A 14,397-nucleotide genomic window follows, 5' to 3' on the forward strand; every position below is an offset into this window, starting at 1 on the left:
TTTAAATGTTTAATTTTCCCAAAAAGTTAACAATTGACATTTTTTGTCTTGCACAAAAAACGTACATAAATATTTTTAAAAAAAGGTTTTTGAAATAATTAATTTATTTATTTGTTGTCTAACTAAGATTTAGGATGATTTTCTATGAGAATATGAAAAAATATTATAATATAAGTACCTGGATTTCAAATAATTCCACTTATTCATATAGGCAATAAGTTACTTCGCGTCGATAGAGTCTAGATCGACAATGTTTACGTTTGTAGTTGATAAAAGCAAACTATGGAAGACCAAACAGGCCAAAAAAAACTTATTTTTCAGTGACGAAAATTTCAATGTATTATTAACGCTGAGGCTGGCCAGTACCAGATGGGTGACCATTTCTATGAGTTTGGTTTTTAATGTGTATTTGTGTGGGGGCCACGCTCCCCAAAATGGGGGGGGGCAATTTAAAGCAGAATAAAAAAAAAATATTTCAGCGCGTTTGGCCCACCGTAGTTGAAAGGCGGCAAAGTTTTCAAACGGGATCGAAAAAATGATGCTATTTTTAACACAGAGGGCACAATATTTATCGAATTTTTTTTTGTATCGATTCTTCAAAGCATGCCCTGTTTAATAATGGTCATACATTATTCGGCTCGCTAAAAAAAATTGTTAATTTATTTATCAAAGATTTTAAAATGGCTTTTTTCGTATAAATATTAACATTTTTTTTTTTTTTTGCTTAACTTAAATTAATTATTTTACTTAACATATTCACCGAATTTCACACTTCAAAACTCAAAAGCGGGATAATTAAACACAATCGAAGTTCTGATATTCAGACGTCAAAATAAGGTATGCAAACGATTTTTTTTTTAATCTATAATTCTGTCCCTTACAACAACACAATATGTTGTGTTCAGTTTCAGATGATTATTTTAAGAATATTTGTAACCCCTCAAAACAATATATATATATATATATATATATATATATATATATATATATATATATATATATATATATATATATATATATATAAATATCGTTTATGAAAAATAAGTACACTGTTATAAAGCTCATTCTTCTCTTAATAATCGCTGAAAATTTCGTATTGATCGGATAATTATCTGATTTTTGGTAGATTTTTAAAAAGACGGTCCGTCAAAAAGTACTTACCTGCCCCCCCCCCCAACTTTTGGCGGTGCCTATATATATATATATATATATATATATATATATATATATATATATATATATATAGAGAGAGAGAGAGAGAGAGAGAGAGAGAGAGAGAGAGACGGTCACTACTCCCCCACCTCACCCTGCTAAAAGAAGAAACTTACGGGGAAAGAGTCTTTCATTTTATTTTCTATTTATATGTTTTTGACCACTTTTCCATTGTTGAGGATTTTATTTTCTATTTTTGAGCGGTTCAGTTTTCAAACATGTGCGCAAAATAGATCTGAAAATGAAGCTCTTCTTCACTCCTACCTCACGAAGACGAAGAGGGGGGCATGCTTCGCCTTTTTGAATTCTTACAACTCTTAAAAAGTTAATATTTAAAGTAAAATAAAGAGCGTTTAAAACTACTTTCAAACACCAATAAATGATTCAGGTAGATTGCAAAGTAACTTTTATAGCCAAAGGGAACATTTATGTGTTGTATATTTGATTTTTTTACTACTTTTTTCGAATCTCTCTGTATTGTAAAGCAACCCCCCCCCCCAAATAATTAAAATCCTATTACCAGAATTAATCCATCATAATACATTTCGGTTTAATCATAGATACGTCCGTGATTATAAAATTTTGTAATAGTTTGAAAAAATCAATTAGTGATTGTTTGAAACTTAACAGAAATTTAGCAGTATTTTAACTATCAAATAGAAAGCCACTTAAGTAGTATTTGAGGTGTAGTGCTTAGTTCCCATTTAAATTATATTCCCTGATATGATGATCATAAAATCTGTTTACAGTCGATTTTTATTCCGTATTGCTTAATATTTCTACAATTCCAAAATTGATGTAATTTTCTGTTGCTAATTTTCCATTGTATCATTTAATTATCAGTGATGTTTGAAAGTATTTTTCTTGACAAAAATGTTTTGTTTAATTTTTCAACATTTTTGGAACATGTAAATCAACTGCTTTCTTTGAAAGGTTACCTAGAGAATTTATTTTAAAAAACTTTTTTACAAATAAAATAAATTTACATCGTATTTTGATGTTATTATCATTTTAGTTAATTTAAAAACAATAAATATTTATCATTAGTACCAATAATGAAAAATTAAATAAAAAATTTTAAACAATCGGTTTTGGAATCGTAAATTATGGAAACATTTTTCTGATTCCGATACCTCCAAAAGTTCTGTTTTTTTTTTTTTTTACAACCTTTTCGGTATAAAATTTCAGATTTTTTGTTAACTTTTATTTTTTCCTATTTTTACCTTCTAAAAATGCTATCCCTGACATGTGCCACTCGTAAAATAGGGACACATTTTTCTGATTCCAATATCTCCAAAAGTTCCAATTTTTTATAAACTTTTCTGTATAAAATTTAAGATATTTTGTTAGCTTTTATTTATTTCTATTTATTTTTTATTTTTGCGATTTTTACCCTCTCAAAATGCCACCCCCTGACATGGGGCACTTGTAAAATAGGGATTTCTGATTCCGATACCTCCGAATGTCCCACTTTTTTACAACATTTTGGTAAAAAAAAATTTTTTTTAGCTTTTATTTATTTATTTTTATTTGTTTATTTCTATTTTCTATTTTTATCCTCTCAATATGCTGCCCCCTGAAATAGGGACACATTTTTCTGATTCCGGTACCTCTAAAAGTTCAGAACTTTTACAAGATTTTCGGTAAAAAATTCCAATTTTTTGTGAGTTTTTATTTATTTTTTCTATTTTCAACCTTTCAAAATTCCAACCCTGACGTGTGCCGCTCACAAAATAGGGACACATTTTTCTGATTTCGATTTCTCTAAAAGTCCCAATGTTTTACAACCTTTTCAGTATGAAATTTCAGATTTTTGTTAGCTTTCATTTATTTTTATTTATTTTTTTCCTCTCTGAAAATGCCACCCCCTGGCACGTGCCGTCTAAGGCCCCCCCCCGTTGCTACGCCACTGCCTATACCCCATTATTTGGGGCATGCATGCACACAAGGTCCTGTGTTTGTATACTTCGGTGACAGTGGAATGGGTTGTGCCAGAATCAGCTCCCTCCAAGGGCAAGCGGTAGGTAAATGTTATGTTGTTGTTAGGTAAATAGTTTAAAATCTTTAAACTGTAAGGTAGTCACGAATATTGATTAGCAAGTAGGTGCAATAGCTATTATTGAGGATGAATGATTGAACTGAAACAAACTGTGAAGAAGGAACATGAATTATCGAGAAAAGATGATTCAAAACTGCTGAATGGAAGATTGTGCCGAATGCTGTTTTGGTCGAATTTAGGAAAACTCGTCCCGGGAAAACTCGTCTCGGGAATACTCGTCTCCGGAAAACTCGTCTCCGGAAAACTCGTCTCGGGAAAACTCGTCCCCTTTCGCTAGGTAGGAAAACTGGTCCCTAATTGAATAAATATCGATTGAAAACACATTTTATGATCGTTCTTGAAGGAGATATTGTTTTTTAAAATAAACTATAGCCCCCCCCCCATAATATTTTTTTAAAAATATTTTTTACTTGTTTATGTTTTTTTTTTTTTTTTGTAAATAAAATCGATTTTCTAAGTGTCCGTTTTCTACCTAACTGGCTAAGTTCTTAGTGGTTTAACTTATTTTAAAGCGTTTATTATGTTCATACAAAGTTAATTACAAATTATTTTGGTATTATTATACAAACACCGTGACAGCGAATTAGTAAAATCTTTTACGTAGTATTCTGTTACGTTTCGGTGTGCTGAACACGAATCTGAAAACTGGGTTAGGGTTAGGGTTAGGGTTAGGGTTAGGGTACATTTTTTTCTACTAATTCGCTGTCACGGTATTTGTATAAATTTACCATTTTTTTTTGTTCTTATTTTAACGATGTTTTTTGGAGTCATAAAAACAATAAAAAAACAAAACCCAAAAATTAAAAAACAGGGAGCGAGTCGTCGATTCTTCGTTACGCTTTTGGTTTTGTTTTTTAATTTAGATAGTTTTTTGTTGTTATGTTTTTGTTTTCTGTCATACCAAATGCACTCATGCGTTATTTAAAATTATGATTTTATCAATTATCAACATTTATTTTCGTCCTGTCAAATTTTGCAAAAATTAACTAATAAATTAAAAGCGAAATATTTTTTGACGCGAGAGATGCCATGTGCTAACAATCTCTCGTTAACTCATTTTTAATTTTTTAAATTTTTACTTCAAAATTCTAAAATCAATCATTAAGAGAGAAAGTAATCACTAAATAAATTTATTAATCAATTTTATTGAAAACTCCGCTATCGTTTATCAAGAATCTTTTTAATTTCATTTTTTGTTGGTTGCTTTTCGAAGGGAGATATAGGTTTTATCCCCCCTCTCTCTCTCTAAATTATATTTTAAAAAATATTAAAATTTATTATTTTCTTTTTAAAACCAAATCTCCCTCAGTAATTTCTTTAATTTTCTATTTTTTAGCGATTATCAAGACCCCCTAAGCATTATTTCTCGTTCTCCCGTAACACTCGACCGACATGTTTTTTGTTTGTTTTCTGTTTTTTTTTCTTTACCAAATAAACGATTCCAAATAAATAAACAACATAGTCGGCGAGGTAGAAAAATCGATTTTACCCTTTTACAAACAATAGTATATAAGTAAATTCTTTTTATATTAATATAAAAAAAATATGCGGTCTCGTTTATGAACATAATAAACGCTTTTATTAAAAACACAAAAAAAAAACATTAAACAAGTAAAAATATTTTTAAAAAAATATTATGGGGGGGGCTATAGTTTATTTTAAAAAACAATATCTCCTTCAAGAACGATCATAAAATGTGTTTTCAATCGATATTTATTCAATAAGGGACCAGTTTTCCTACCTAGCGAAAGGGGACGAGTTTTCCCGAGACGAGTTTTCCCGAGACGAGTTTTCCCGGGACGAGTTTTCCCGGCACCGTTTTGGTCAGTAGCTTTAGATTGGGTAAGAAATGAATTAAAGCCTTTAAACTGCCAAGAGAAAGGGTATTTGCCTATATACCTCGGTGAATATCTGCATCACTGAGTACCCTGTGGGAGTTGTAGTCTTTAATGATAATGTGCTAGCTCATCGCAACCTGTAACTGATGGTACTGAAAGCGAATCTGGGTGTATATGACACCAGATCAGTTGGAGATAGGAAGTGTGATGCTGCTGTCCATAGCAGAAATCATTGCAATCACCAGAATACCACATTAACCTCATATCCAGCTGTGTGGTTTTAAACATCTATGTGATGTTTAAGTAGAATGGGTTTTTACTTGGTTTCCTTATGAATGATGAGGAGAGGCTTTACCGCAAACCATTGCATCGATGAACCGGGAATGGGTGAAATTGGACTCCTCTGTAAACACATAAGAGAGAGTCAGACTATGAACAAGGTCTGTCGATCTGAAAAAGGATAAAGCTTGGTCAAAGTGCTAACCTATGGATGAAAACTGAAAAACAACTCTAAGGTAAAAATCTGACCTTGTTTTAGTCTGGTTGAGAGTGGTACAGTCATTGAGCTATGTCATCCTGATTGTGGTCTTATTGATGACAAAGGCCAACATGATAGAGGCCCAATGAACAGACAGGACTGCACAGTAAATCTGAGGCAGTAGTGACAATAACACTAAATCATTTGGAGATCTAGAGGAGATTTAGCAGTGGATATTAGAAACCGTCAGTATTGGTGTCCAAATTTCAAATAGAAGGCAGGGTGTTATGAATTCAGCAAACCATACTGGAGACTGAATTAAGAAAAATTATAATGCTGATGTGGGTGTGGCATGTGGAAGAATCTGAAACTTAAAGGTGAATGACCTGAACTGACGAATGAGAGATCATCAGTGGGTCATGTCTGGCATTTGAAGAAGATATGGATAGAGGAAAGATCCCAAAAGACACAAGGTGAAAATCAATTGGAAATGACCGATCAGTAAATCAGAAAAGATATGAATAATTTTTTTGCTCTTTCAGACTGGCAGGCAAAGACAAGAATTGAACATTTGATCAGAGATGATTGACATTTTGAATTAAGTAGAAATTGTTTTGTCTTTTTATATAAATGTTTGAATTAAGTATAAGTTGTTTTTTTTTTTTATAAATGTTTGAATTAAGTATAAATTGTTTTTTTTTTTATATATATAAATGTTTGAATTAAGTATAATTTTTTTTTTTTATAAATGTTTGAAAAAAAAGAAAGCTTCTTTAGGGACATCTTTCTTTAGCCCCTTTTGGGAACTACAGTCAGCCAGCAGAGAGAATTCAACCAGCAAACAATACAGACCTCTCTCTTTCCTGCCACTGTCCACCGGACATAACAACTCATCAATGACTTGTTCGAGTGGTGACAACGGTGGTGTGGAGAAGAAGAGGTAGTCTAGAGTTAACGCATGTGGGACTGTGACTCTGACTTGCTCAGTTCGATGAGGCCCTCAATGGCTTTGACGATAATCATATCAATGAGCAGTTGAGTTGCCTTTTTTAGAGGAAACAAGTAGCCTTTACCTTGTAACATAGTAGTTACTATTAGAATTTATGCCCCCCTCTTTCTCCTCATTGATGAATTATTACTTTGTCCCTTTAGTCTGGCAGGATTTCTGATCTCTGCTGCTTTAGGGGTCACCTGAGGTAGCTAATAAAAACCTTATGGTGTAAGAATAGGTAAACATCTCCCAACCATCAACAAAATAAAATAAAAGGCGTGTCAGTTGCAACATTTAATATGGGAATTTATTGAAGAAAACATCATTTTTTTAGTGTATGTTTTGCGTGTGCTGTGTTGATATGTGAGAGAAAATTCAGTCATTAAATGATTTATGAGATTTTCATAGTTCTTGAGAATAAGTTCCTGAAAATAAATGTTAGATTTTTTAATCATGTATAGTCGGTGAGGACTTAATATGTATTTCTTACATAGTCAGATAAAACTTGAATAAAAACTGTAACAACAGATGAAAAAAGAAAACCTCCTCCGACTGAGGAAAATATTTTTTTTTAAGAGAAAATGTTTCTTCTTTTTTAACAAAAGGAAATAACATTTGTTATATTGGTTAGTTTCAGTCTTGTAATAATTTTGCTCCATAAATGTGTCCAAGGTGACAAAAGGTAATTTTTTTAGGAATTAATCCAGTGAGATTAAGAGAATAGACGTGTGAAGTCAATGTTAGTGATTTCAACGAAACAAAGTCAGACAGCAAGTTACTTATTTATGGTACTGCATCCTGAACTGATTTGGATTTCGTGTGCAGTGCGTATAAAACGCTTCTGGGTGGCTCCCAGTGAAGCTGTTAGAAAACGATTTCAGATAAGTGTTGTTTTCGAGTTTGATTGGAAGGCAAGTGGATACCCTATCACATGGTATTAGTCTGTCTTATGTCCACATGAAAAGACAAAGTTTACTTTTTATTTCCACAGAATTTGTGTGGGTGGATACAGCAAATGTAACTGAAATGTTATTTATTTTAATATCTGTGGCGTATTGCTACACTATTACCAATCTGAACTGAAGACTGTTTGTGACAAATCCAAGATGGTAATTAGAAGTTAGCCATCATTTATCTCTGAATTCCTGCTTGGATTGCAACCAAATCTGACATGAAAAGAGCCAGAACTGAGAGACACACATTTATTACCTGTTACCCGAACTTTCTACTTCAGATAAGCTCTTGTGAAGCACGTTATTTTTATAAAATATTGGGATAATTTGATTCTGGAAAAAGTTAAATTCTTATACATGAGAATGCGGTAACAAATCGAGGATTCTGCTCTGAAATAAAATATGGCAATAGTTTGTTTGCAAGAAGGAACACAAAGAGTGTGTACAATATTTAAAGCAATTTTACTGGTTGAACAAATGGATGATACAAGAAAAAGGTAATTGTAATGAAAAGAACATTTGTGAAAATCATGCTTTGCAAAAACTTATCTGAGGTGCAAAGTTTGTGTGCATCCCCTATTCTGGCTCTTTTTGTGCTGGACTTGGTTGCAATTTAAGCAGGAATTCAGGGTTTTTATAAGCTACCTCATGTGATCCCTAAAGCAGTAGGGACCTGAAATTCTGCAAGCCCAAAGGAACACGATAATAACTCATCAATGAGGAGGAGGAAAGGGGAGACATAAATTCTAATATTACTTGTGTTAGCTATGCAGAAATAGATTTTTTGTTAATGACATCACTGCCTGAATGCATTCCTGTGTATTCTCCCCAAAAATGCACAAGCATATCCGTGCACCTCTTGGAACATTCAGTATTCCAGATGTTCAGTTCAACCATGTTTATATTGATCTGGTTAAACCATAGCCGGTCAGCCAGGGATTTACTTATCTCCTGACCGGTGGCTTGAAGTTGTTACGAAGTGCATACGAGATCTTATTTCGATTTGTGAAGCTCTCTTTGCAAGAAAGCAACAAATTTAGCAGGAGCAGCGAATACATTGTTGAACAGGGCTGGAACGTGTCTGCAGCCAATCACATTGCAAGGAAAGAGAATATAAAAATATTTTCCCTAACAGCCCTCGCTGGAGCCGGTCTGTTCACTATAAAAAGCAGGCAAACGTGCCAAAACCAGTCAGTCGAGCCCAGAATCACAGTCAGTCAACCAACATGGCGTAATCATCGGCTCCATCGGATTTCTTTTTTCCCAACGTTAAAAAATCATTTTCGCACGCATCATTCATCAACTTCTCCACATGGAAACACCAACAGCGAGAATTAATGTTTACATTTCTTATTTTATCATGTTTCTGCCCGACTTTTCTCTTTCTCGACTTTTGCGCCCAAATTTTCTCTCCTAAAAAGTTACAAACATTAACTTTACGCCAAAAATCTTCTTCCTGAACATTCTCAGATCCTTACGAACTTTGAACACTTTAGTTTGTTTTTGCTTTCGTTAAGTTTTTTGAGAAATCAATCATTTAAAATTTAAACCTATATTGTTTGTCTGGTGTCTTCTCGCCACCATACACTTATTCCTAATATAACAAAGTCATTCCCCTGAAGTCATTCAACTGAAAGACATCTCAGTTAAATCTGTAGTGCGAGCCCTTAGGCTCGCACTACAGATTCAACTGAGATGTCTTTCAGGCGGGATGTCGCATTACGGAGTTCCCAATACTATTACACCAGACAGTTTGAATCCCACCTCTTCCAGGAACTTTCCAGGATTTTAGGAATCAAAGTATCCTCACCAAAAGCTATCATCCAACTTCTAATGGGATCATATTGTGCTTCCCATTGCCAATTGAAAACTGCATCATGTCCTGATCAAAAGCAAAGGATCGAATACGTACCTGCTGTCCTTCTTGGCTGTAATATAGCTATCAAAGAGAATCTGCGATACTCTCTAGCCGAACTAGTCTATGGAGTACCTCTTTATATATGTTAAAATGACATATATTGGGTGGGTTTCTATCACTATTATTTATTTTTAAGTCATTTTCAAGATTTTACATATCAATTCGCAGCCATGTTTCTTGTTCTCACCTAATGCTTGACACTATATGTTTTCAAACCGAATAAACGCTTTAAAGTGAGTGAAACCACTAAAAGTAGAAGAGTAACTCATCTGCCTTTGATAACATTTCTTTGTTATATATTTGAATTTTTGACCGCTTTTTCGAATCACTGTGGATTATAAAACATACTTTAAAATGCTTTTAATTTCAAGTTATTATTTATTAATTAATTGTAATATCAGAAAATATTGCGTTCGTATGTTTCTCGACTATAACTTAAATAAATACACATTGAACTTTTATTGATTTATTAATTGAATATTTATTGAAATTTAAAAGAATACAAACTAAAAAAAAAAAAATTAAAATACTATTCAAAAACAAGTGTAAATAAATCATGCCTATTTTTTAAATTACTTTTCCCCAAAATCCTTTCACCCGAGCAACGCTAGCTCAATACAACTAACTAAAATCCTGCCAGTTCTGCGTTTAATAGAGACGACTATCAGATTACGACTTAGCATCTACTCGCATAAATATGCTTAACTGAAGTTAAGCATATTTATGCGAGTAGATGCTAAGTCGTAATCTGATAGTCGTCTCTATTAAACGCAGAACTTTTTTTAATCGTCAATTGATGAAACTATTTTTCAACCATGCGCTAAAAAATGTTTTCTGTAGTTTTGCATGGTAAAAGGATTTTTAAAACATTAGAGCAGCAGCATTAAGGTGCAGTGGCACAGACCCGAATTGTTAAGCTTTAAAAAGCAATGAAAACAACAAAAGCCTTAATAGTATGAAAATAATTACAAAACATGGCGACTACTACTAATTCTCATTTTAAAATGAGAATGAGTTACATTACATATGAGAGAGAGAGAGAGAGAGAGAGAGAGAGAGAGAGAGAGAGAGAGAGAGAGAGAGAGCTAGCTCTCATTTTATTTTGATTTCAAATCGAGCAATTATTTAAAAATAAATGGCTACTTCAGACGTGAGAAAAAATGAAATTCATTTCTTTCCTAATCCATTTTGATTGTTCTCTCCCCTTGGTTTAAAACGAAAAGAATCTTATTCAAACGAACAAAGTAAATTGCTAATTTAAACATTATCCCCTGAAAAATATATTTAATTTAAACATTATTCTCTTAAAAATATATTCAAATTAAAATATGTACTTTCAAAATGTCTCGTTCTAAAAATAACGTTATAAAACAAAAGGTTCTTTCACTTTTGCAGAGTTTTTCTCCACCCTTATAAGGAAATAATCGAACATATATATACTTTTTACTATATATATATATATATATATATATATATATATATATAAAGAAAATGGAGGGAGGCTAATTATTCAAGTTAAATAATAATAATAATAAAAATGTTTATTGTCTCCATAATAGAGTTCGAACAGATTTTTTTTAATGCTGTTCTAACTTGTCATTGTTGATTAACTGGTTTGGTTAGAAAATTCTACGTCAGATTCTCTTTATTTCTATTACCAAATAATGGATACTTTAGCCATGTTACAAACCCAAGTAAAATTATATTTAAAAAAAATAAAAAATACAAAGAGTTCCGGTGAGGTTACGTCACTAATGCCGGGTTCATGAAAATAACGAATTATCAGTAACCGGATTACCGGAACGAATCCTCCCATCCCTCTTCATAAAAGAAGAAACAAACTTACAATCTCATTTACGAAAAATAAAAATGTTTCAGATTTTTAAAGAATTTATTTTTAATATCTGTTTACTATGAAAACTTTTTCCGTGATTATTGCCAAACATATCAATTTTAATTTCAAATTATCCAGTTACTTAACTTTCTTGAAAATAATTTCTTAAAATAAAATTACACAAACGAATTAAATTTAAATATTTAGATTATAATTGTTATTTCTAAATTTCAAACCTTTTGAAAAAAAAAGTAAAACTTAGTTTCTTTATAGGTATTTAAATTTAACGTTTACATTTCAGGTGGTTTCGTATTTCAGTTTGTTTACTACATAATTTTGGAGAGAAAAATAATAAATCTTGACTAAACTTTTGACTTTTGAATGATATTGATGTATTCAAGTAGTTATAATTAAGGCAGTAATATAATAAAAGTATTTTAGAAAAAAATAATTCATTTAAGAAAATTAAATTGAATAGAGGAAGATGACGTTTCGGAGAAACCTAATTTTCATATCACCCGCATCATAATATATCTGCGCATGTTCAAATCACTCGCCCGCCATTTGCTTCGGAGCTTGAAGGCAGAGGGTTAGCGTAAAATCAGTTTAACAAGCCGTATTTACTTTTAAAAATTACATTTCTTTTAACCTAATTTATTTTTGTACTGCAAAGTACGCAAATTTAGTAAATAATGAGTGATATGGATCCAAATAAGCTAAAAGTTGCAGAACTGCGCGAAGAACTAAAAATCCGTGGCTTGGACTCTAAGGGTACGAAGCCAGTTCTAGTAAAAAGATTACAGCAAGCCTTGAACAAAGAAGCCGGTATTGTAGGTAAGAAGTTTAAACTTTTTCTGTTTTTGAAACCCAAGCTTTAAGCTGTTTATATATGTATTAACTTTGTAGTTATGCCCTTTTTTTTTTTTTTTTTTTTTTTTTTTTTTTTTAAACCTCATCCTTCGTCGTGAAAACTGTTTTTCCTTTTCTCCCACTTTTGCGAATGAACCAAATATGAACTATTAGTAATTTTGTGTTTATTTCCGTCTTGCTGATTATAAATGATATATACATCTGTTTACGTCCATTTTTCTAATTATGAATCAACCGCTAACCTCAAAGTCGATCTGGTCCTACCGGCCGATTTTTATATCTCGTCTCCGCGTGGAAACTTATCAATACTGAAACCATACTTTCTATGTATTTTTCCCCCCATCTAAAATATAAACTTGAATTTTATTTTCAATTTATTCATTTACTATTGTTTGCATGAGTAATATTTTCCTGCATCCCCTTGAACTTTCATTCATACTAAACGTTTATTGTATACGACCCCCCCCCTCCGTTTTTTTCACGTTATTGCAACCCTACCTCCTCCTATCGGGTGAAAGGCAGAGTAGTAATCGTTGAAGAAATTATGATGGCAGTAGCCAGCAAAATTCGTAATCTTGGGACTTTTTCGTTAAACAAAACATCCCGAACATGTAATTGTCCAATATACCTGTACTGATCCGGAGAGGATATGGTGGGGGGGACCTTTAAATCGAAGGGTAAAATTGTCATTTTATTTAAAATTAGGGTGCTAATGCAGCGTGATCCGCGCTATTTTTTAAATCGTATTTCCACGTTTAAAGTTGTTTTTTTTTTCAATTGTAAGGCTAGAGTACAGAATAAGAACAAAACACCTCTCCATGTTAAGAATGGCTTTTTAAGTAACGTTATTTCGGCACGGATCACTCTCTGCATGAGTACCAAAATTAGTTTCAGTTTTAATGAATCCGATTACAGTAAATGTTTGATACTAATTTTATCCTTTATCGATATTTATTGGTGATTATAAAAAGTAAACCCGTATTTAATCTTTACGTAGTTTTATAAGTTTTTCACGATATAAAAGCCAGCTGTAATTTAATGATACTATTTAGAAGAGGTCCATTATTAATGGATTTCTTAACTATTTAAATTTCTAGATCTTGTTCATTGTCAGCGGACAAACGCTTATGGAACAAATGTAATTCGTTCTTATGAACAAAATATGGGAATGCCTTAAATACAATACTTAGAAATCTATTAATTGTGGTACTCTTCTAAAAAAATTTCTTTAACGATTTTTCTTGTAATGGAGTGCTTTTGTGTAGTTTCTGCAGCCGCCATTGGAAGTAGGTCAGCCTCGATTTCTCTAGAGGTCATAAAAGCCTCCTTCCTTCCCCCACCCTTCGTATTTGTATTAACCTCCTACTCTTACACGTCAAAAGTGGTGGTTGGAGATAGGATTTTCCTCCTCACTCTCTTTTATCGCCTCCTCCTCCTTTGTACTGCCATTCCTCCTCCCGCCAGTTTTTCTTATCACTCTTCATATTTCTGCTCTACTCTAACGGATATAAAACACCAAAGGTTTCCTCCTTTATTACAAGCCAGAACTTCTGTACATTATAACCGTCCGTGCTTGTCCATCACGATAAGAAGGCCCAATTGTTCTGATGAAAAGGAGCTAGTCTGGTCAATAATACCTTATGATTTTTGAAGGGATAAATTCAAATATCGCTTAAAAAAAAACCTGTCGGAAAAATATTTCTGCATATTTTAAAGTTTTTTTGTTTGGATTTAGTCGACAAATTATATTAAATATTTTATCAAACTGACTACTCAGCCCATTTTGATTTGGAAACATGTCTAGTTTGATGTATTCTCCAGGTACGTTCTCATTTAATAAACTCTGCTTCCATAAAAATTGTTTTGCCGTCTCATAAAGAATATTTATATTAAATGCGCCATAATCGTAACTTGAAAAGATACGCTCGGTTTCATGTAATGCCCCAATTCTTTTTAAGGCTTGTTATAAGCACTTAAATAAGATTGTTAAAAGTTCACCTCCTTTCAAACTTACTAAAATCTATGAAATTATGGAGACGATTTTTTGCGTGTTTTCTAGTGTAGTTTGCTTTCCTTTTTAGTTAAGATGTCCGTTTTTGAAAAAAAAAACATGATCGTCCACCATTGAGCACGGCGACAACGGCCGCCTAACACCATCATGGCACGTCGTCGCTTTCTTTGTAAAGCGACTGCCTCCTACCTTCTCTTAGATACTCCTCCTCCGCATCCTCTCTTCTAAGCAAC

The 14,397-nt window shown here is 32.5% G+C and overlaps 1 protein-coding gene across 4 annotated transcripts in view; it reads left to right on the forward strand.

Moving 5' to 3' along the window:
• The first annotated feature begins 11,613 nt into the window (after positions 1-11,613).
• LOC145260563 (heterogeneous nuclear ribonucleoprotein U-like protein 1) overlaps positions 11,614-14,397 on the forward strand; it is a 33,070-nt gene continuing 30,286 nt past the window's right edge. Inside the window, exon 1 of one of the 4 annotated variants that reach the window (XR_013864329.1) lies at positions 11,614-12,117. Coding sequence is in view for 2 of the 4 variants with exons in the window: in XM_080118816.1 (XP_079974942.1) it covers positions 11,976-12,117 (142 nt within the window). In the remaining 2 variants the exon portion in view is untranslated. Of the gene's footprint in view, positions 12,118-13,561; positions 13,975-14,397 lie in introns of those variants that run through there. The other 3 variants (XM_080118816.1, XR_013864330.1, XM_080118817.1) reach the window with 3 other exon arrangements.

Source organism: Euprymna scolopes, chromosome 36 (genome assembly GCF_053919585.1).
Source record: "Euprymna scolopes isolate OS-2025 chromosome 36, ASM5391958v1, whole genome shotgun sequence".
In the NCBI taxonomy this organism is placed as follows: Eukaryota; Metazoa; Mollusca; class Cephalopoda; order Sepiida; family Sepiolidae; genus Euprymna; species Euprymna scolopes.